The sequence below is a fragment of the Micromys minutus genome, assembly GCF_963924665.1.
Source record: "Micromys minutus genome assembly, chromosome: 4".
Taxonomy (NCBI): Eukaryota; Metazoa; Chordata; class Mammalia; order Rodentia; family Muridae; genus Micromys; species Micromys minutus.
Window position 1 is genome coordinate 21,145,465 of NC_137973.1, and position 25,007 is coordinate 21,170,471.

Genomic DNA, 25,007 nt, shown 5'->3' on the forward strand with positions numbered 1-25,007 from the left:
GTCAAGCTGACAATCAAAAACTATCATCACAAGTCCACCCCTTGTCAGGCTGACACACACAATAATATCTCTGAAAGACACACTTACTTTCCAAATGAAAATAATGAGGTCATAATTACATCTAACATAATAAAACTCTCCCACATACAAAATATATACATACAATGCAAGTGCATTATATATTTAACCAGGTCACGAGTATGCCTATGATACATCCATACCTTATACAACTGCAAACTTATTATAAACTTAGAATAGGTGGCAATGTCCCTTACAGGACATTCTTTCAGTATCTCAGACTTAAATATGATAACCAATGATATTCTCTTAATTGACTTTAGATTACATGCCAAAGAAATGGAGGAAAGAAAACACAAATATCTGTACAAACATTCTTAACAAAATATGAGAGAAATATTCATGTTTATTAGAGTCCTCAATTCTGCAACTGGTCACATGGCCTCAGATGGTATTTATAACTACCTTCCTCTACTACCCATTCCATATGTCCTACACCCTCACCTCAGCAGGTCTTGGCTCTTTTCTTGGATGAGTGACCCATCCCTTTACTCCTGAAGGGTGTGTGGGGGGGTATGTATATACACCCTTTGTCACCCTACTTGGATTAGGTTGTTGTTGTTCCCTATGATTCTAATCACCAGACACCAAAACACCAAGAGATACTTGAAAGGATCTCCTACACTCCAGACCTAGTCTTTCTTACCTCCACTGTGGAGAAGCAATCCAATTTTCCCTGGTAAACTTGATCAGTCACCCTCTTGATACTGTTACTCCTTTCTTAGGCTGTAAATAATACTGTTATTCCTTTCAGAAGCCCAAAGTGTCTAGGAGGAAGTCTGAGCTTCCAGTTCAGTGGAATTTTTGTTGTGCTCCTTTCAGAAGTACTGCCTGCTCTGGAACCAAAACTTCTGGGCCAGCAGAACTTAAGGTCATGGGAACAGGAAGTAAAAATTTTCCCAGTGGGTCACTAGGGATAAAAGTGAATGGAATCATTTGCCTCTTCTATCCCTTGATTCCTGGATCCACAGACCCTGGCTCTGGGAGAAATGTGTTCTGGAGAACTCTGCCCAGCCCTCCAGGCTGCTGCCACTTAATTGGCACTGTAACTGTATCTTTAAAAGGCCATTCCATCTTTCTATCAGGCCAGCTGCTCAGGATGTTGGGAAATTTGGTAAGACCAGTGAACTTCATGATCGTGAGCCCATTGTCACACTTGTCTGGATGTGAAGGCAGTTCCTTGGTTAGAAGTAACACTGTGTGAAAGACCATGATGGTGGATAAGGCATTCTGTAAGCCCACAAATGGTGATTTGGCAGAAGCGTTATACAAGAGAAAGTCAAATCCATAACCAGAATAAGTATCTACTCTATTAAAAACAAAGTGTTGTCCGTCCAGAGAAAGAACAATTATCTGTGGCTCAGTGTTGGTCTCTACTGTTGGTAGATCTGGCAGTCAGCAGTAGCTCTACCCACGCTAGCTTTGGTGAGTAGAAGTCCACACCGTCTAGCCCATGCATGTTCTCCATCTCTGCCACAATGGGCACTTTGTTCATGGCTCCATCTGGCAATAATTGGGATGGGTATGACAAGAGGTTATCTATAGAACAAGTCATCCTATCTACTTGCTTACTGACCTCTTCCTCTGCTGAAGTCACCTTTTGATAAACATTTAAATGAGACACAAGTATCTTTACATCCTTCACCTATTTGAAGAAATATATGCATATACTTATTTTCCAGATGTCTTTTTCACCAATTTGCTAATCATGGTCTTTTCAAGTTCCTGACCACCCAGCTAATCTATTGGCTACAGCCATAAATCAGTGAACAATCACAAATGTGGCCATCTCTCCTTCCAAACTAAATGTATGACCATGTGTACTGCCTAAAGTTCTGCCCATTATAAAGATTTCCCTTCACCAATTAGTGTCTTTCAGGGTTGTCCCAGAAAGAGGCTGTAATGCTGCAGCTGTCCATTTCTGAGTGATGCTTGCATAGCATAAAGAACAAGACCCTAGTCTTCTCTTCCTCAGTTATAGGGCACATCCCACAAAGCTACAGGTGCATGCCTAGCAGCAGAGTGCATTATAATAGGAGTATAGAATTTAGGCAACTTCTTCATGTAACTTCTTGTGCCTTCAGGACCTGCTTTGGGCCTGATCACATATATGTCACTTCCATTTGATAACAGACTGCTGCTATGCACATCCTACTCTATGGCTTAGTGGGTCAGATAACACTCAGCTCGTGATGGGAAACTGAGGTCTCATGGTAACTTGATGGCCCACTATGAAACATTCAATTTCCACTAAAGATCAATAGCAGGCCAAGAACTGTCTCTCAAACAGAGAATAGTTTGTAGATGATAAACCTTGCTCCAAAATCCCAAAAATCTCTTTGGTGATTTGCCTATAAAAGGCCTGCCAAAGGCTCCAAACAGCATCCCTATAGGGGGCGGTTCTGATGCTCTGATCAGGAATGAATGCTGAAGGTCCTATTTCCCAATTGTTTCTTGATTGATCAGTAAAACTGCTAGCAGCCAATGGCTGAGGGAAAGAGTGGAGACTTATAGTCCCCCTCCCAGCTCCCTCCCACAGTCAGGCTGGCAGACACAAGAGGGGGGGAAAAGATTCGCCATGCTTTGGAGGAAGAAAGAGTCACCAGCCCTGTGAGATCTTAGGCAGGGTGGACACTGGCTGCTTCCCCCAACTGGGACTGAGGTAGCAGGCAGGAGATTAGAAATGCAACTAAGCTGAGGGCAAGATTTAGGGTGCTGAGCTAGGACTAATGGTAACTGAGCTGAGGTCAGAGTTAGAGGCGTTGACCTGGGAGTGAGACAAACCAAGAAAGGCTTAGAAGAACACAGTCGTTGAGCAAAAACCATTTAAAAATAAGTTTGTGTGTGTGTGTGTGTGTGTGTGTATGTTTGTGTGTGTGTGTGTGTGTGTGTGTGTGTGTGTGTGTGTGTGTGTTCCATGGATCCAAGGGAACCTCGGTGGGCTGTTAGCATGGTCTGTCTTGGAGCTTAAAGCAGGGTAGCAGAATCTACAATACACATTCCTATCTGCCAGATACCTTAAGTACTACTGGTCTATTGGATCACATGGACAAGTGGTACAGCAGCCTGCATAATAGCCTTGAGCTATAAACAAGCTTTCTGTTCCAGGCCCAACACAAAGCTAGCAGCTTTCAGAGTCATTTGGTATATGGACTGAAGTAACACACCCAAGTGAAGAATGTGCTGTCTCCAGAATCGGTTGTGCTTCTTTCTTGGTGATAGCATATCATGCCCTGCACCATTCCTAAAAAATTCACTTATATATAAGGCTCTTGAGATTTGAATGGATTTATTTTCTAACCTCTGATGTGTACATGTGTTACCTATGAATTCAAGTGGTTGCTACCTCCTGCTTATTTGCTCGAGTCATCATAATGTCATCAACACAGGGCACAATGTGATATTTTATGGAAGAGACAGATGATCAAGATCTCTTATAAGTTATGACACAGGTCTGGAGAGTTTATATATCTTTGAAGTAACTGCTCCTGGGATGTCTTTTGTTCACTATTTTCCTTGGCAGGGGCAACTCTATATATAGGCTTCCATTTGGTCTTTTCGACCATAACAGCCCTCACGCCACAGGGAACCACTATGGGAATTCTGCCACCTTCTAAGCATAGCTTTGCTGATTATACATCCAGGGACTTGGGAAATAACCATAGGATGAGTTTGAGAACCTCTTGGGAGTCGGACTTCAGTCAAAACTCCATTTATCATCTGACCTCCATAAGCCCCTACTTTAACCAGAGGGCCACAATGTTTCTGGGGTTCCCCCCACCTGAATCAGTGTCAATTCAGAACAGTATCCAATAGACCCTGGAAAGTCTGATTGTTTCCTTTTTTCCAGTGTACAGCTACTCTTATAGAAGGCCATATAAGGAAAGGTTAACAGTAAAACGCAGATCTTTTATCATGATCTTTCTCCAAGGAAACCTGGCCATCCCTTCATTTAAGGGTTCCTGGGTCTGCAAAGTGGCTCAAATCCTGAAACTGATTCACAGGCTGAGATTTCTTTCTGCCACGATCCAATGTAGTTTTTCTTTCATTTGTTTTTGATTTCTGCTTTTTTTTTTCTAATTATATAGTTCAAACAAAAATGCAGTATACTTCATCTCATGCCTGAAAACACCATGACTGACTAGCCGGTATCAAAGTAAGTCATGTAAGTCCCCCCAGTGTAAGTCACGCCGCCATGAGCATCACGCTGTCTTTGCTGCCCATTAAGAGTGAGTCCACGATGGATGGACAGCTCTTGCCTGTGCTGCCCGTCAGGTTACTGCGCTCACGTGAACTGCCTTTGGCCACTCAGTGCTGCCACCGGGCCAGCGCTACTTCCAGGCCCAATGAACACTTTGTGTTTAATTCATCCAGCAGAGCAGCAGTGTCTCCAACAGAGCTCTTCACATGTGCTGGTGCCCCTCCCACCATTTTGTCTTATATGATTAGAGAAGGACACGTCCTCTCTGCCTTCCATAATGGAGGATTACATTTACACTTTGTGTCTTTCTGTGAGCCTTTAAAATCCCTTCATCAACACTAGGCCGAGGGATATCGGGCATATCTAGCTCCTTTTCAGCCATCTTTTGACATATTTAAAAAAAAATTTTTTTTTAGATTTTTTTGCTTTTTAGATTTTCCTTTTTGCATAATTTATCTAATTAAAATATTCATCTTGTAGTTCTTTTGACATATTCTTTAGCCAACCATCAAACAGACTTTGACACCATTTAAAACTGAGCAAGCTTCCATAATAAACATAGAATGTCCTCTACTCGGACAGCCTATTTCAATAATAGGCTGATTCACTTTTATGTTCCTTCCATCATTAAAACCCATTCCCACACATATTCCCCAAACTTCTGCTTGAATAAACTGGTAAAATCATTAAGCTTTTTAGTAGCGTGGCACACCATGGACTATACTTTCTATCTGCCCTCTAGAAGCTGCTTACTCTTTACTCTGGTGGCTCTGGGAAAATCGGTATACTCTTACCTAGTATCCCCTCAAGGGAAAACCACTGCTGGGTTATTGGACAGTGAAAGATTAATTTCCTCAGTCAACAATGGAAAAGGGAACATTTCAAGGGCTATGAGTGGAAGGGCATCTTCTGATGAAAGTGAAGAGACCATTCATTTCCTCAGGTGAGATAGACCCTTGCGAATCTGAGGGTAAAGTTCTTAACCTCAGCAGGGCCCTCCTACACATCTCCAGCCCAAGTGAGGACCGCACCCTTCACCAGCCAATGCCCTCACGCTAACATCCTTAGAGGCTGGCTGGGATTTGACTTTTTTGTGTAATCCAGTCTTATAAAGAAGGGTTCAGTTTGACTCTCTGAAACTTGATCTCGATGGCTGCTGGAGAGAAGATTCCCTTCCAGGGCACGCCCAGAAACCTTTAGACTGCTTATGTGCACCTGCAGCTGGTCAATTTTAATACTGAGCGCACTGTTGTCCTTCACTGTGTTCTGAGATGCTACAAGTTTCTTAGTTTTATCACAGAGTACATTTTTTCCCTTTGTCAATTTATGCAGAGATGTTCTGAACAACAAACCAGCATAATAATTTTCCTTATTTTTCTACAAACTGTCAAAAAATACGGAATCATCAAATCTGTTGCCTCTCACAGCTGGTGAATAATCAAAAATAATCAAATGTATTTGTCTATAAAATAGTTCATACCATGCATGGGATTTTAATACTATTTAAGTGTCTTTGCGAGGCTTTAATAACTGTGGGTGTTGGTAATTTGAAAACCTATTCTAGATGCTTTTAAATTCATTACTATACTTCTGTTGCTCTGGGATTACTTCTGGTACCAAATCTGTATTAGTCAGGGTTCTCTAAAGAAACAACTGATACGATGAATACACACACACACACACACACACACACACACACACACGTATATGAAAAGAGAGAGAGGGGGGAAGGGAGGAAGGGAGGGTTGGGGAGAAGGATAGAGGCAGAGGTGGGGGATTTGTTACAGTTGCTTACAAACTATGGTCTATCTAGTTGAACAATGGCTGCCTATCAACAGAAAGTCCAAGAATCCAGTAGCTGTTCAATCCACGAGGCTGGCTGTCTCAGCTGGTCTTCAGTACACACCAGAGACCTGGAGAAGTCGGCTCTAATGCCAGTGAAGGAATAGACTTGCCCTTTATACAGGCTGCTACCAGAAGGATTAAAAGTGGATCTTCCTACCTCAAAAGATCTTCCCATTTCAAACAATTTAATTTAGGATAAAAATCCCTCACAAGTGTACCCAATAACTTGTGTTTCAGTTAACTCCAGATGTACTCAAGTTGATGACCAAGAACAGCCATTACAAGAATATTATATTGATTATTTTCCATTTATGTGCCAAAAATTTTACAACTCTTAAAAAATGTACGTAAGTATTTAATAAGACTTTCTATGTATCACATGTTCCTTTAAGCTTTGCAAGTATTAACTAGCTTAATCTACACAATAACCTAATGAAACATATTTTATTATTCCCCATGTAACAATTGAGAAGATTAGGAACAGAGAATTTAGGAGATTTTCTAACTCGGGCAGCCTGGCTCCAGGATTTATGTTTCTATTTTGTACTAATGGACACACATGAACACATTTATACTATTACATGACTTATAGAACACAAACGTACCGTCTCTTGCCGGCCAACTCTGGCTTTCTCAATGTTCTTCTGTAACTCTGCGTGCTTTCGGCTTCCCTCTGACAGCTAGAGAGAGAATCAAACATGAAATGAGTTGCTGAGAAGCGATCTGGAAGATGCCTTTAGAAGACAAAATGAAACATTCTGTTGGCTCAGCTCTGCGTTAGAAAAAAATATTAAAGGCCACACTGAAAAGTTTTCTAATTTGAAAAAAAAGTATGAATCATTAGAGTAGAATTAAAGAAAGGTGTCCTAGTTAGGGTTACTATCGCTATGATGAGACACCATGACCAACAGGAGTTTGTGGAGGAAAGGTTTTATTTGGCTTATGCTTTCACCTCCAAGTCCATCACTGAAGAGATACAGGACAGGAACTCAAACAGAGCAGAATCCTGGAGGCAGGAGCTGATGCAGAGGCCATGAAAGGGCCGCTCATTCTGCTTTTTATAAAGCCCATACCAACAGCCGAGGATGACATCATCCACAATGGGCTGGGCCCTCCCCACCTATGAATTAATCAGTAATGAATCAGTAATTAATCCCTATCAATTAAGAAAATGCTCTACAGCAGTGGTTCTCAACCTTCCTAATGCAGTGACCCTTTAGAACAGTCCTCATGCTGTGGTGACCCCCCACCATAAAGTTCTTTTCATTGCTACTTCATAACTGTAACTTTGCTACTGTTTTGAATTTTAACATAAATATCTATGTTTCCCAATGATCTTAGGTGACCCCTAGAAAGGGTCATTTGAAATGAACAAGTTGAGAACTACTGCAGATGTTATTGTGGTATTTTCTCAATGGGGGGCTCCCTCTTCTCAGATGACTAGCCTATGTCAACCTAACAGAAAATTAGGCTATATAAAAATGAAATGTTTCCCAGCTTCATCCAAAAAATACCTTTCATTTAAAAAAATTGTACTGTTCTGAGACAAGGTCTCATTGAGCCCCCACAAGCCTGAGACTCAAAAGAGAAACACCCTGTGTGTTTCTCCAGGTGTTGGGACTACAGACCACAGCACACCCAACCCCGAGTAACATGTCTCCAGCTCTTGTACATAATCTGTAGCTCTTTTCCAGCTCTAGCCAGAAATAACCTCTACCTCAAATTACTTTAGTTAGAAATTGGATTTGAACATTCAAAAAAATCTCCTTTAACAACCTGTTTAAATTTCGTTTCACTTTGACTAAGGTCACTGAGAGCGACCCTGGGCACTTCAGAAGGGCCGACTGTCTCACCTGTTCCCCAGCACGGGTCTAAGGGGAGCTGTACTCCACACACCAAACTCTCAGAGGACAAAGACTGTTACCTGCTGCCAATTCTAGACATGTTTAATTGGTTAATTAACTAATGTATTCATCTTATGTGGCTTAAAAAGCAGATAAATTCCCAGTGGAAGTCATCCAGACAGAGTATGGAAAATTCATAAGCATACCCTAGAAAAGACTGACAAATTTCAAAGAACTCCTGACCCTTCAAAACTGACTCTCCCCTGAGTCTGTGAGTAAATAAACAATGGCAGCACATTCCCAACACCAGCGTCTGCCACATCTTTTACTACAAGCTAAGGAAGACATTTCAGACTCATCTGGAGAGAAGCCGTGGTGTTTTCCACGCCTCTGTCCCTCTGGGTGCACAGACATCTGGAAATTAACTGGGGGCTGCATTCATTCATTAGCTGAGAAGAAACTGGCTACTCACAACATAAATCTGGCTATCTAGAGGGGATGAGTAGTTAAATACCAGTCTTGCTGAAAATTCAGAAACAGGATCTTTAGAAAGTGGGTCGCTCTACTGTTGACGCTATACTTCCCAAAATTCGAGCAGGAAGCACCAGCGACCCCTTTTACTGCTTTCCAGGCTCTGGATAAGAAAGAGCACAAGTCTACAGGCCAAACAGGTGTCACCCAAACAGTTGTGCCTCTTCTAGAGACACTAGCTTAGGTTAGAACAAACACATACGGCAGCTTTCTGAGCCGAAAACAAGCTAAGGCTTTACACTTAGCAACGAGATCCAGTTCTTCAAGAAAGATTCTGTTGTTTTTCTTTTAATTTCTAAGTTAGAAAGTTAATATTCTACACCCTGAAGGATCTACCTGAAATAATCTTTACTGTATATATCACTTCAATCCAGGAACAGGGGAATTCTCCAACTAAAATAATACATGTACATATTTAAAAACATGAAAATTATTTATAAAGTAAATCAAACACATTAGCCTTAAAGTTAATAATTATGTAAAACATGATAACATATATACACACACATACACATATATTTTCTAACAAAACAGTCAGGCACATGTCTATTTCAATAGTAAATAAAGAAGCATGAAGTAACATGAAGCACTACCTCCTGAGCTGTCATGTTGTATCTTGGTAGTATAGGGCACAATCTGAAGGATAGGATCCCAGATGCTTCTGCTGAAGGCTGTTGGCCTTTGTAATTTCATACCCTTGGCGCAAACCACGGTAGCCACAGCTCTGGTCAGGTTGCCTTTGCCATCAGGCTTAGAATTCTGTTCTGGTTTTAGGGTTTTGCTTGTTTTGATCTGTAAGAAGTCATATGCTATACTTCCTAATAGGCCCTGTGGAACTAAATCAAACCAGGCTATGAGGGGACTGAACTGAGATGTCCAGTCTCTGTACACGGGTCAGTGATCCAGTATTTCTTTAGCAGGCCCAGTCCCACTGCATACCTTCTTAATAAGTGCATCTAGTTGCTTTACATTCAGATACAGATCAACATAGGTAACCTTTCAAAAGGTAAATCAAACTGACCTTTGCATAATGCTTTACAATCATTATGTTCAAATAAATTTCAAATGTGTATAAATATATACACATGCATGTGTGTTTTCTTTATTTATAGTAGACACAAGCTGGGAGCTTACTATTTAGATCAGGCTGGCCTCAAACTCAGAGATGTACCTGCCTCTGCCTCCTGGGTGCTGGGTTTAAAGTCACGTACAACCAAGTCCAACAGGTTTCTTTATTTTAAAAACAACTTTGTTTTTGAGAGCGGTTTTAGGTTCATGGAGAGCTGAACACAAGATAAAGACGTTCTCACGCATCCTAACCCTACATATCCACAGCCTCCTCACTACCAAAATCTTACACAAAATGGTGCATTTATCAGGATGAGCGAGCCAACACCGACATTATGATCACTGAAGTCCAGGGCACATTAGGATCCAACACAGCTATTGTGTACTCTGGAGGTTTTAGAGACACACCCACTATTCCAGTGTCACACAGAACAGTTTCATTGGTCAAAATTCTCTGTGCTCTATTAAGTCACCCCTTCCTCTCCCTAGCCTGGCTTCTTTCACCTTTCAATGTGCATTGAAATCCCACTAAACTCCAAACTGTGCTATGGCTTATGACAATTTTATTTCATCAGTGAATAATATTCTAGTATCGGGGGTAACTTGGTTTGTTCCTCCATTAAGCTACTAAACACTCTAGTTGCTCCCGTGTAATTATAAATAAATCCTACTATAAAAATGTCTGTACAAATTTTGTACCAATGTACATTTTCAACTCACTTTGGTAAACACTAAAAAAAAAAAAAAACACAACTGTTATGTCATAGAGTAAAAGTATGTTTACTTTAATAAGAAATAGCAAACTGCACAATTTCTACTCCCAGTAGCCACTAATGGACAGCTCTGTACCCTTCCAGCATCTGGGGTCACTAGTGGCCATGTGTATGTGTGAGTGCCTGTACGTACACGTGTTTCGTGTTATATGCCTGGTACCCATGGTGGCTAGAAGAGGGCACTGGATCCCTTGGAACTGGAGTTATAGGCAGCTGCAAGCCACCAAGTGGGTTCTGGGAACCAAATCTGAGTCCTTTGCAAGAGCAGCCAATGCTCTTAGCTGCGAAGCCTTCATCCCAACTTTTTTTTTTTAATTGTAAAAAAAAAAAAAAAAAAGACATAAGATGAATCCTTTAACATATTCTGTTTAATGACATTAAATATGTTCAGGCTGCTGCACAACCATCGCTACTTTGTTGCAGAACACTTTCATCATTCCAAACTCTCCATTAGCAGCACCTTCCTGGTCTGTTTCACTACCTGTCTGCTTTAGCCCAGTGTAAACACCTGACATAAGTGGAATCACAGTATCTGGCCTTTTGTATCTGGCTGGCTTTACTTGGCAAGTTTCAAGGACCATCCATGCTGTAGTACATACCAGAATTCCATCCCCTTCTAAGGATGAACGAAATTGTGTTCTGTGTGTACACATTTTATATCCTTACTGCCGGCCATTTCCCATAGCATCATCTCCTCCATTGTGAATAACACTGTCACAAACACCGGTGTAGTGTTTGAGTCCGTACTTCAAATTCTCCATACCTTGCTAACATTTTCTTTTATTGTAATAATGTCCATCCCACCAGGTGTGACATAAATGTTGAACTTCTTATATTTTTGGAGTTTTGACGTTTACCATCAGGAAAAAATAGGTAAATTCCTCGCAAGTTCCCACAGAGTGGGTATTGCCATCATTTAAAAGGTTGCTAATCTTACTCACGAATTACTTACTCTCACGAATTACTGTTTTCACTTTATTTCTTTAACCTTTGCATATATGATATGTATGTATACATGCATGTGTCCATGCCAGGTACACACATGTATGTATGATGCTCTGTGGAGGTGAGACAGCAAGCATGAAGGTTGGTCCTCACTTTCCACCTGGAGACAGTATGTGCTTGTTTACTTCTGTGTCTGCCGGGCAGATGTCCACAAGCCTCCAGGGACAGCATGCCTCTGCCTATCTGTGCCGTGGGTATTTGGGAATCACAGATATGTGCTGTCTCACCAAGTTTTTCATGTGTTCTGGAGACTTGAACTCAGGTTCTTATGAATGTATGGCTTTACACCCTGAGTCACCCAACCCCTTAGATGGATTTCAGTTATTGATATTTAATAAATCTTCACATTCTTATGAGTCAAGTTTTTTCCTTGTGCTGAGACTTGAACCTAGACCCCTAAGTAAGCTAAATACACAACCTAAAGCTAAGCTACACCCTCAATCCCATATGTATTTTCCACTGTTAAAAATGTATGTGTTATTACGTTGCTCGTGCTGTGTATGAGTGGTTGTGCACATCACAGATGTATATAAAGGTCAGCCGATAATTCTGAGGAGACAGTTTTCACATCCTGCCTTCAAATGGATTCCATTTAGGCTTCTCCACACTGCCTTATTCTCTTGTCTATTCCTAGCAACACTGCGTTTGTTCAGTTTTCTGACAGGCACAAATCCTACTTCTTAAGAAAAGCTTAGTGACTGTGCTGCAAGAGCAGTGGGCTGAACGATCAGATGACAATGACTATTGCTGGTTCCTCCTCTCAGCTATATTCTTGGTCCTTCATTGGTTTCTTTATTGTGTGAATTTAAAATTATCAATAAAGTAAAGTAGACGTAGGCCATTATTAATTAGCTAGACAAACACTAACTCAAGTGTACACTGCCCCACTGTCCTAGGGAGAGCACTGTACTTCATTTGTTTCTTGTTAAGATTTAAATTTGGTTTGGGTGCTACTAAAAGGCAAAGATGCCGACCAGACTACCATCTGAAGTGAACTGAAGTGTTAAAGGTGTAACATGTAAATGTTTAGCCTTGAAAATACGAAAATCAACAAATTCCAAAGTTAAAATTGTTTTTTATCTAGTCTAAAATTAAGTTGATTACAAAAGAATTATAATGTAGGTAAGTCATGGCCATAAATAAATACAAATACTAGGGAACTGATAGGATTTTATATCTGAATTTGATCCAGTGTAATCCTAAGTATGAGTCAAAAGCTCAGTTTAAACACAAATGCAACTAACAGGGTTAATATTTATGAAATGTCTATAAAATACAGAGCAGCGAGAGTTGCTATTAGAATGCAAATACAAAAATGTGTACAGGATGATCTGACTTCTCTAGGTGGGCAAATTAGATCATATCAACTGGATCAGCGTATTTTGGCGTGTTCTTTGATGTGGCAACTTAATTGAGTTCAAAGGAGGGTGTAGTGGTAGAAAGCTCAAAGCCAGTCACGGAGCTGGAATGTGTGGAGAGGGAGGAAGGCTAAAAGGGAGACAGCTGGGAGAAGGCGGCTGTGGACCTCATGGCAGGGAAGCAGCTGGAGTGCACAGACCCGGCCCTGTGACCGGCGGCCAGTGTGGTAGAGAGACCAGATGCCTGGCTCCACACTGGAGCAGCTCCCACAGAGTAACACCATGCGGGACTGGAAGAACTAGATTCTTTTTTATTTTTACCTCCACAGGTGGCAAACCAATGTGTTAGGCAAGAACCCACTAGAAATGTAAGATTATTAGCCCGAGAGAGTGTTATTTTCTAAGAGGGGGCCAGCACCATGTTAAGTCAAGTGATGCCTCAAGTGCGGGAATCTTAAACAAAAAACACAGAAGAGGCCTAGGCTAGCAGGATGTAGGTGTCTGCTGTGATGCGTCCAGGCAGCTCAGAGTTAAGAGATTAGAAGCTGCTCCAGTCTTTAAAGAAATTGTTTAGAGAATGTAATAAAAAGCTGGTTTATTTGTTTTAAAGATGGTATAAAGGTTTAATGCTCAAGTCTTACAGGATCACCCTTATTCTGTCTAACAAAAGCCCCACGTAAATTTTGGGTTTAAATCCTGGTTAGACAAGCTGCCTACTTAATGACAGGAATCAAAGGAAATGTGATTAAGTTTGTTTTTGTAGTTAGGAGGAGAGAGTAGAGAGTTCATCCAAATCACGTGGGCATTTTCACCCGTGGTTCAGAACTAAGAGAAAATCAGTCCCTGACTCCAAGTAGAGTGGTGCTATTTGCAAGTTAATAAGGTTATAAAAAAAGAAGTCTATACACCAGGCAGAATAAATACAGACATATATTATATAAGTTATTATTAAATAAAAATCTGACACTCCAGATCGAGAGCTTGACAGATCTCAATTTTGGGTTAACGTCCTAGTTTGATAAATTGCTTACTACTTATTGATATTGGTATCAATATAAATGTGGTTAAATTGTTTTATAAATTATCCCGCTAATGCAATGTGGCTCATCTGAAAGACCAGGATAAATCCTGACTCCCTAACAGGTAAAGTAGAAGACCCCTAGCAGGTAGAGTAGAGCCAAAAACCAGTTCTGTTTCAGGAACTGGCTGACCATAAAGAATTTATGGCCTTAAGGTCAGGGTGACTCTGTTTCAGAGACCGACTGACCATAAAAACATAAAAGTTAAATAACACATCATAAACAATCTTGAGAAACCGGATGTTCCCCTCACAATTCTTCACTGGTAGTTTTCACCTTATAGACAATCTTGAGAAACCAGGTATTTCCCTAACGATTCTTCACTGGTATTTTTGGTATTCTTTAATGACGTACTCCCCCCACCCCTGTTGTGGTTTGTTTCCTTTAAAACCCCCATCTCCCAGCCACTCGTGGTCAGACTCCTCTACTTCTGTGTGGGATATGAGTTTCGACCCCAGTGCACTGGTCAATTAAAAAAACCTCATGTAATTGCAGCAAGGATGGTCTCTCATGAATTCTTGGGGGGTCGTGTTATCCCGAGACTTGACTGAGGGTCTCCCCTCTGCAGGGGTCTTTCAATCAATGCTGGCTAGTGAGGGCTTGTCTTTATTTTAAAATTACTACAACAGGAGGTGTGATGGTTTGCATGTGCTTGGCCCAGGGAGTGGCACTAGTAGAAGGTGTGGCCTTGTTGGAGGAAGTGTGTCACTCTGGAGATGGGCTTGGAGACACTCCTCCTAGCTGCCTGAAGATGCTCAGTCTGTTCCTGGCTTCCTTTGGATGAGGATGTATAACTCTCAGCTCCTCCTGCACCATGCCTACCTGGATGCTGCCATGCTTCTGCCTTTATACTGGACTGAACCTCTGAACCTGTAAGCCAGCCTCAATTAAATGTTTTTTTTATTTATAAGACTTGCCTTGGTCATGGTGTCTGTTCACAGCAATAAAACCCTAAGACAGGAGACTCATATTCTCTTAACATGGTCTCCATGATTATTTTGAGTTGATTTCCTGACATGACAAATTATTAGAGGCCTAAGAATAGGATCATACAGTGTTTTAGTTTATTCATTTGTTTTATATTGCTTTAATTTTCAAAATGGGTGTGCTGTTGAGTTTTGTGGTTATATTATTTCTCTGGGAGAGAATGCAAGATACAAGTTTTTCTGGTTGCTGACTAAAGAACATACTACTTTTGGAGAAAGGTTTTTGTCTTTCTGCTTTTCAAAGGGAGATTAGGCTCTGGATGCATTCCAGAGTTATATGGATCGGATTTGATAGAGGGAGACCACCTGAAAAACTAGATTCAAGAGAATCAAACAAAAAGATACTCGATGCTAAAATGTTGTTTTGAGACTTATATATTGCAAAATGTGCAGCTATGGTAAAGCTTGTCATCAGAATGCTGAACTGGCCTGCTTGGCTTCCTAATCTCAGGGAGTTTCAGCCAGATCCAACCAGAACAGACATCAGAGACTACAGCAACTTCAGTGTGGCCTTTCCTCTTGAAGTCTGGCCAGTTTCCTCATCCCTTCCCACCTTCTAGATATCTCAACATCCATATGCAGCTTGAAGAAGCTAATAAAGAGCCATTGCCCTGATTCCCTGGGCTTTGAGGAGCTGAAGGTGGATATTCTAAAGTTTTTATGAAGACTTTAGAAATGGCCATAATTTAACAGGAGGGGCCAAACTGATTTATACAGCCATAATCTCATTTGGTAACTAAGCTAAAGTCATTATCTTACACTGGTAAAAATCTTTGTAGTAGATACAAAGTTGAAGTTATAATCTTTACATTGGTATAGATAGAATTTATTTGATACAATTTTAAGGTTTTCATTGGTATAATTTTTACTGATTTAAAATTGAGATGAATATTGTTACTTTCATATAGGCATTGTACCTATACAAGGCTTAGACCCAGTCCTATATATGCTACTGTTTTTAGTTGATTAAACATTACAAATTAAGGGCCGAATAGCAGACTCATGGTTCTGAGTCAATTAAAAGGGTTTTATTGAGTTATTTCAATTAGAAATGGCCAAGAGTAGTTGAAGCTTAACAGTTCAGAACTGCTTTGTGTAGATATATGGTCTTCAAAGGTGACAGAAATCCACAATGATGTTTATGAACATTTCTTTATTTAAGATCATTTGATTAGAGACCTGTCTGCTTCTGACAGCACCTCTTCTTGGATTCTAAGAAGAAACTGAGCCCCAATGGAGTTGCTCCAATTGTGGCAAGACAGACACTAGGCAAAAACTGCCTACTTCATCTATAGACAAATAATGTCCAGAAAGGGATACATTATGCAGGATAGTTGACTGATAATCTTTGCCAAGCCAGAATTATCAGCCCTTCAAAACTCTGCATCACAAAGGTCTGTCAGATGATCCTGGGTCTGAAGGCTAAAGACTTGATGCTCCAATGTTTTGAGGAGTGAGGACTATCCAAGGGATCAGTGGACTCTATAAATTGGCTAAATTTTGGAAGCTAATTTTTGTGCTTCTCATAATTTCAGGTAATATTATTTGTTCTCAGATTTCTGATGGAGTTGAAGATTATTTTAGTCTCATAGCCTACCCTAGCTAATTAACTTTGAAAAAACATAGTCATTTAGATAATTTTCAAATGGTAACAGTTGTGTACAGCTTATAGTTGAGAAAAGTTTTTTAATTCAAGTAAATAGAAAGGGTGATGTCAAGGCAATACATGATTGGACAATAGAGAGTGGGGCGGGGAAAAAGTCTTGGTAAGGTGGGAAAGAAGAAAGTGGGAGATTTAAAAAAGAGAAACATGGAGGAAGACATAGATGTTTCTCCTGGCAAATCTCTATATGGATAAGGTTGTTATGAATATTTTGTAAGGGATAAAATTATACAGGATGATCTGACTTATATAGATGAGTAAATTATATCATATCAATCAGATCAGAGTATTTTGGTGTGTTCTTTGATATGAGTTCAAAAGAGGGTGTAATGGAGGGATGCACAAAGCCCATCATTGAGTTGGGATGTGTGTATGCAAGGTGTAGCAACAACCCACCAAGGGAAAGTAAGTAAAAACAACACACTGGGGTGCTCGTGGACCACCAGGATAAAAAGCAGCCAGGGTAGGTGGAATGGACCACGTGGTAGAGAAAGAAACCAGGCGCCCGGCTTCACACTGGAGCAGCTCCTACAGAGTGAGACCACATGGGACCAGTAGAACCAGATTCCTTTTTATTTTTACCGAAACAAAAACGTATAAAATACTTATAGCCTTTTGGGGCAAAATAGACCAAACAAATTGAAATACGGGTTTTCAATGGCATCAGGCTTTTGACACTCTGCCACCACCTGGTGGCAGGGCATTAACAGCCTGGCTCCTGTAGACTCGGTCTTTTCTAGACTGGCTGCTTTACAGGGGATACAGTTCTGTAGGATGAGTCTTACAAGACTGTATCTCCTAGGAAACACAGAATAGTGTTGGAGCACGGACTATGGAATGTGATAGACAGTACAAGGTCATCCTTTTCAACAACACTATAAAATTCCTACAGCAAGAAGAGTAATTTCTAGAGAAGTCTGGAAACCTAGCTTGAAGCTACCTACCACAAAAGCAAAGCAAACTGTAAACATTTTTTAAAATCTGATTACTTAAAAGTAACATCAAATTCATGCATTTTAATAGCTGTAACCATTGACTATTTTAAACTATTTCAAACTGTTTATCAATAAAATACATGCATATTTCCTTTTCCCATCTCCGATATTCCAGTCACCCTATCTCTGCAAACAGTATTTAAATCAGTTATCTGGGACAATAAGAGATAGTAATAACATTGAACTTAAAAGCATACCTTCGTTTGAGGTGAAGAGACAGAGGTTTGCTGTGTTGTCCAGGGTGGCCTCCTAAATATCCTCCTGCCTCAGCCTTCTGAGCAGCTAAGATGCCCAGCTTAACAGGCTGTATGGATGCTTAAAAGCTTTAAATACATATAGATGTTATTTGGCAGAACATCTTAGATGCTTCTCCAAAGCCTTTCTTTCTTAACAGAGTTCCAATTTCTGTTCAGACTACAGTGGTAATGTGCTCCAAAAGAACAGAATGCTCCCCAGAACAATCCTTCAGTATAAGCTTGTCAACTCAGACTTAGCCAAAGTGAGAAACAGAAGCCTGCTTGGGCAGGGGGCATGCTGACATTTTCCTCTTGTATAAAAGATGGGGTGGAGGGGGAGGGGAGGTAGAAAGAGGAAGAGAGGGAGAGACAGAGACTGAGAAAGAGGGGAGTGGGGATGGGCAGTTTATTCTCTGGGTACTGTTGAGAGAGGACTAAGGAGTCTCAGTAAGTACTTACAACCAAACAGGGAAAGCCAAATGTCAAAGACAATCTATATAAAGTGTTGCCTTAGTCAGGGTTTCTATTGTTGCAAAAAACATCATGACCAAGAAGCAAGTTGGGGAGGAAAGGGTTTATTCAGCTTACACTTCCACATTGCTGTTTATCACCAAAGGAAGTCAGGACTGGAACTCAAACAGGTCAGGAAGCAGGAGCTGATGCAGAAGCCATGGAGGGATGTTACTGGCTTGCTTCCCCTGGCTTGCTCAGCCTGCTTTCTTATTACCCAGGTCTCCCAGCCCAGGGATGGCACCACACAATGGGCTAGGCCTTCCTCCTTGATCACTAGTTGAAAAAATGCCTTACAGCTGGATCTCAAGGAGGCATTTCCTCAACTGAGGCTCCGTTCTCTGTGAGAACTCCAGCTTGTGTCAAGTTGACATGAAACCAGCCAGTACAATTGACCCCTTGTCAACTTGATACACACACTATTAAGCTTCAACCCTCACTATTTTATTTATCTCCAAGATCTTAATAACCTTAAAAGTTTCAGTCTTTACAAATCCTTACACATTAAAATTGCAACCCCTTTTAAATATCCAATCTCTTAAAAATCAGTCTTTTTACACTTAAAAGTCTCTTAACTGTGGGCTCCACTAAAATACTTTCTTCCTTCAAGAGGGAAAAATATCAGGGCACAGTCACAATCAAAAGCAAAATCAAACTCTAACCATCCAATGTCTGGGATCCACTAATGAACTTCTGAGCTCCTTCAAGGGCTTGAGTCACTTCTCCAGCTCCGCCCCTTGTAACACATGCCTTGTTTTCTAGGCTCCAGCTGCCTGTTCTCCACTGCCGCTGCTGTTCTTGGTGGTCATCATGGCACTGGCATCTCCTAAACACTGCTGTCTTCTGCTGCAACATGGCTTCACCAATAGCCTCTCACAGGCTCCCCTCACGGAGTCAAGCCTCAACTCCTTTGCATGACTCCTTCAGTCCTCGGCATTAATTGCAACTGAGGCTGCACCTCCACCAATGGCCTTCAGTGACCTCTCACAGTGCCAAGCCTCAGTTGCTCTTCATGACCCCTTCATGTCTTTAAAACCAGTACCACCTGGGTGACTCTTACACATTACCAAGTTCAGCCACAGCACGAGGTACAACCTTGGCTATCTCCGGAACACAGCTTCTTTGTGCTCTCAGAAAACTCTTCCCAGAAGATTTCACTTCAGTGATGTTGGTCTCTTTTTAATCACCACTAATTTCTTAGCTTCAGCTGATCAGCATCAATAGTCCCAGTAATGCAAAGGTTTTGTTTTAGTAGTTCTGGTACCTTCTTAATCACAGTTGATTCTTCAGTCCCAGCTAACCAAACCACAGAAACCTCACAATCAAAACACCAAACAGCCTTGATAAGAGTCTTTAATCTTCCCTCTGAAATCTCACAAGCCAGGCCTCCATCTCCTGCACTGTTCTCAACATTATCTTCCAAGCTCCTACAGAGTATCTCACAAAGCCCTTAACATCCCAATGGCTCTCTTAGCTGAAAGTTCTAAAGTCCTCCCATAGACTGCCCCAAAATATGGTCAGTTGTCACAGGAATACCCCACTATGCTGGTACCAATTTGTCTAAGGGTTTCTATTCCTGCACAAAACATGACCAAGAAGCAAGTTGGGTAGGAAAGGGTTTATTCAGCTTACACTTCCACATTGCTGTTTGTCACCAGAGGATGTCAGGACTGGAACTCAAACAGGTCAGGAACCTAGAGGCAGGAGTGGATGCAGAGGCCGTGGAGGGATGTTGCTTACTGGCTTGTTTCCCCTGGTTTGCTCTGCTTGCTTTCTTATAACCCAGGTCTACCAGCCCAGGGATGGCACCACCCACAATGGGCTGGGCCCTCCACCCTTGATCACTAATTGAGAAAATGCCTTACAGCTGGACCTCATGGAGGCATTTCCTCAACTGAGGCTCCTTCCTCAGTGATGATTCCAGTTTGTGTCAAGTTGACACAAAACCAGCCCATATAAGTGTAATGCAATTACCCACCCTTAAGGCTGCCTCTAGCTTCTTAAGCAGATAAAGAATTCCTATTATGTAAGCCAATTTGAAATATTTTTCTCTCATTTGTTTACACATACATAAGAATGTCAACAGCAAAGCAGGAGAGGGAGACAGCTCAGTGGTTAAGAGGGTATGATACTGCTCTTCTACAAGACCCAAGCTGACTGTAACTCCAGCCCCAGGAGACCTGACACAACCACACACATAAAAGTAATTAAAAATAAAATTTTAAATGCTTTAAAAATATTAATAGTAATTAGTTTTTAGTGAATAATATACAAATTTATTTTAGAAAAATGCCAATGTGACTATTTTTAAAATATTGGGGCACATGTGAAATTCTGTATCTTGGAAAGTTTGGACAGCAAGAACAGAATAAATCCCTAATTGCTGAGTCATCTCTCTCCAGCTCCCTAACAATTTCTTTACATCTTTTAGGATACAGAGAAATGTTGTTTCACTGGGGAGTTTCTTCAGGCTACACACAGTCCTTACAACAATTCCCTGTGAGAGGAATCTAATGATTACTACTGTCATTTGAGCTAAAATCAATGTTCCTGGTATCAAATATCAAAACATGAACTTCAAAAGAAATGAGATGGAAATGTGCCTTGCTGTTTGCAGCATCTCTAAAAGACACTTTTCTGCCTGTGAAACACTTCAATGCATGAGACCACAACTGCAGCACAGCTACCGAGAGGGGCCAGCTTAAGACATTCCCTCAGTCCAGCCTTCATATTTACTTTAGCTTTGTTAAAAAAAACAAAAACAAAACCCTATACCATGAATTATTTTCAGCAAAATAAGTAACATCTTAACCACATTAAGCAAAGGGAAGGACACTAACAACACTGTTTTCTAAAGTTTATAATCTAATTGTTTTAAACAAGTTAGAAAAAAATATAAATTTATTCTGGCAGAAAATTTTGAGTTTTCTTTGCTTGGTGTACATAACAAAACCAACCACTAAGACATCCCATAATAGTGTGACCTCAGTGTGGCTTCCAACTTTATGCTTCCATGATCACATAACAAACAAGTCTCTGCACATTCTTCCTAAGCTAAGTGTCAGCTGTGCACTGAATGTAATTGTTTGTCTTCTCTAGCAGCGTGGGCCACACAGAGAACACAGAGATGGGAGAGTCTTCCCTTACAGTCTCCTCATACTGTCAGGCTGGGGAAGCTATTCAGCCTATGGGTCCCTCAGTTTCTGATATGTAAATACAGTCAATAACAATTCTGATGGTCTCACACAGCCCTCACAAGCTCTTACCTAAACACCCCTAAGCAGCTACCAACAGTCCTCAATGCCTCTTCTTCAGCTCCACCTGCATTTAAACCTGTGGGTCTTAGCTCCTCTGGGTGTTACAAGTCATCCTGTATATCAGATATTGACATTATAATTTGTAACAGTAGCAAATGACAGTAATGAAGGAGCAACAAAATAACTTATGGTTGGAAGTTGCCACAGAAGGAAATGTATTACAGGATCACAGCTTTAGAAAGGTTGAGAGACACTGACAACCTATCCTACCTTTGAGCTCAAAACAACAGTTTCTAAGAACTCTTTGTTAGCCATACATATTTATAAAAAGCCTTATCTTTAGATGTGAGATTTCTCGTGCAGGTAAAGGCACTTGCCACCAAGTCTGACCACCTTCCACATGGTGAAAGGTGAGAACTGAACCTTGTGGGTTGTTTTCTGATTTCTACACATGTGCTATGGCACATACATACACCCCTAAACATACAAATGAACAAACACAAGTCTATGGCACATACATATGCCCTACACATACAAAATAAATGAACAAATAAATAGATAAATGCCATTAAGGTTTTTAAGAGCCTTGCCTTTGTCCTAACTGTGTAACAGAATGCACAGCAAAGTTTAGCATTTGCCACCACCATATTAAAAACTATACAGATGCATTTTTATAGTTTCTTGTTAATTATTTCCACGGAAGTTAGATAACTATGCCTTATCAAGGAAACTGCCAATTCTCTAGGCACAGATCCCTATTCTTTATCCTCAGAGGATTTACAGCAGCACATGGCAAGTCTCTGTGGAGGTTAACACATGACACAGACGGCTGACAGTTGGTTTGTCATCTTAGGAAATGGTGAACCTAAAACAAATTATAACTGTGAGTCCTTCACTGTCTTCAATGATGAGCAACATACACAATCAAAACTCGAAGAAGAAAAATATATATTTCCTGATTTAATTTTCAAATTTCCTATAAGAATGTCTATCATCAAGAGACAAGCACATTCCTGCACATAATTGGAGTCAGTGGCAGAACAGAAATGACATTAAAAGGAAGGAAATGAAGTGCCTTCCCACCCCCACACCCTAGGCCAATCTGGAAATAATTAACAAGAAAATTCAAAGGAAGTCAACATTATACTTTGGCAATCTACAGAAGAGCCGATGCTTCATTGCAGCCCTGAGTGTGGCCACTCACCAGTAACTAGTCTTTACGTGAGTCACACATCAGAGCAGCATCTTTCTGGCTGTCACCAAGTGTCACTCACTTCGCTCTCCTGTATAAAAAAAATCACACTTACTGCACAGCTCCATGTTACAAACCATGAACACTGACCTGTACTTTTTGAAAGCACGCCCTCATGTGAAGAGCTTTTTGGTGCCATTGGACAGTTGGCACTGGGAATTTTGACATCACCAGGACAAAAGAAGTAAACTCAAGGCAGGAATCTGTTTCCGGGGCTCAGGAAACTGGCCCAGATTAAGAACATTTACATTTGAAGCTTCCGGCAGGCTCAGTGGAAGCATGTGTGGCAGTCCCTTTGTCTCTTGCAGCAGTGGTCTTCCTGCTTAGCCCCTAAGAAAGATGTTTACAGGATTTCTGCTTATTACCTTGCTTGTGCCTTGACTCAGAACTGATCTTATCTTTCTGCATGTAATTAAAGTGGTTTAAAGGCAGACTGAAAAATAAAAAGTTTGCTCCAGCCTCAGAACTGGCTGGAGTCATGTTATAGTTTTGTCTAATTGTCTTTTTTCTTTTAATCTTCGCTCCTGCCCTGGGGAACCTGTTGATTGACTGAGCTGAACTTGGTCACCCTCGGTTATTTGCTCTGATTGAGCAAGTAAGTTTCCAGTCTTCCCTCCTGAGTGAGCCATAATTTATCTGAATGTGTGGCCACCATATGCAGAAATCCTGAAGTAGCAGAAACCTCACACTTCCTCTTTACCACAGCCCATAAAGGCAGAGTGGCCTCTCTCACACATGGGGAGAGCAAGTCTCTTGAGAAGCTGAGGAAAAGCTTGCTTGCAGCCCCCCACCCTTCCACCCCCCCACCCCACCCCCACCTGAGAGAAAACAAAGACAAAACCCTGCAACCCTGCTGTGAGTTAGAACAGGAGGCACGGAGCCCACACCTCTGTTAGCTGCCTGGACTTCTGGTTTACAGAGGTGTATCAGGTCAAGCTCCCACCTCCAGCTTCCAAGAGAGAGGTGGACCCAAAACTACATGGGATGTTAAATCTCAGACCAGCAGGACAGGAATATATTGATAGCAGCTACTTTACATGACGGCTTGGTAATCTGCTTTATGTTGTTAATCTCTTACACTGTGTTCTGAGAAAACCAGAGCAGTGATAATAGAAACACCCAATCATTGCAAACATCAACTACCATCAATTCTGGAATAGTTGGATTCACAGTACTACCAAGACATTCTGACTGGCTTCTATTATGATTACCCAACAGTATAACTAGTTACTATGAACTATGGTAAGTCTAGAATTAAAGCATAAAAAACTACATTTAGTCTTTTTCACTTAAGGTAAAGCATCTCTCTGCCTTATACCATTGGCTGAGAAATATGTAATGAGCACCCGTGGATCCAATTTAAGACAGAACTGACCATCTATAAGGCTCCAATGTTCAGTAACTTATTTTTTAAATCAAGAAAACATAATATTTATTCTCAAGCAAAAAAAAATCAATTATGACAGCAAATTTTTAATCAGTGATCCTAACACTAAATACAAACAGCCTAACACACCAAAAGACATTGTCAGCTTACATAAAAATGCAAAACCCAATTATATATCCTTACAAGAAACACATTGCAAACAAAAAACACAAAAATAAATATGGAATGCACTAAGCAATGTTTTTTTACTAAGCAAATTTTTAAAAAGTGTTTTTTTTTTTTTGTAATTGGCCCTTGTATCCTTAGATTTCAGAAGCACTGATTCAATCAGCTAGGAATAAGAATATATATATATATATATATATATATATATATATATACATATGTATTCAGGGGGAAAATGCATCTGTAATGGAAATGTACAGACTTTTAAATTTTTGTCAGTATTTTACAAACATAATTGTTTACAAAGAATTTACATTTATTAGGTAATAGTCTAGGCATGCCTGCAATAAATTGCATTCTGGAAAGACCCACAGTAAGAATTGAGGGAAATCTCCAGCCAAAAGTTAAAGATGGGAGGTCCTTAGCCCGCGAGTCTACAGAGCTGAAGTCATGTAACTGAGAGCTGTGTTCCCCCAGGAGACTCAGCTGAGAATGCAGCCCCGCCGCGTCCGTGGAACAGTGGAAGTGGAACAGCCTCAAGCCAGACTGAGCCAGACCGAGCCAGAGGGACTCAGTGAAAGCAGGCCCGGTCTTCAGACATACAGAAACCAATGGCATCAGTGTTTGGTTCTTGAAGTTAGTGTCTGAAGTTACACTGTTTTCTCACTCAGTAAAATATAATTAACAGAAGACCTTACCCAGATTTATAAAAAGACCGCAGAGCAACATACTTATTTAGAATATGACCACCAATAATGGGATAATTACCAAAAA

The 25,007-nt window shown here is 40.7% G+C and overlaps 1 protein-coding gene across 2 annotated transcripts in view; it reads right to left on the reverse strand.

The window, feature by feature from the left end:
* Positions 1–25,007, reverse strand: part of MND1 (meiotic nuclear divisions 1) — a 67,554-nt gene that overhangs the window by 19,096 nt on the left and 23,451 nt on the right. For both annotated transcript variants that reach the window (XR_013975029.1, XM_080916344.1), the window contains exon 5: positions 6,730–6,804. Coding sequence is in view for 1 of the 2 variants with exons in the window: in XM_080916344.1 (XP_080772470.1) it covers positions 6,730–6,804 (75 nt within the window). In the remaining variant the exon portion in view is untranslated. The remainder of the gene's footprint in view (positions 1–6,729; positions 6,805–25,007) is intronic.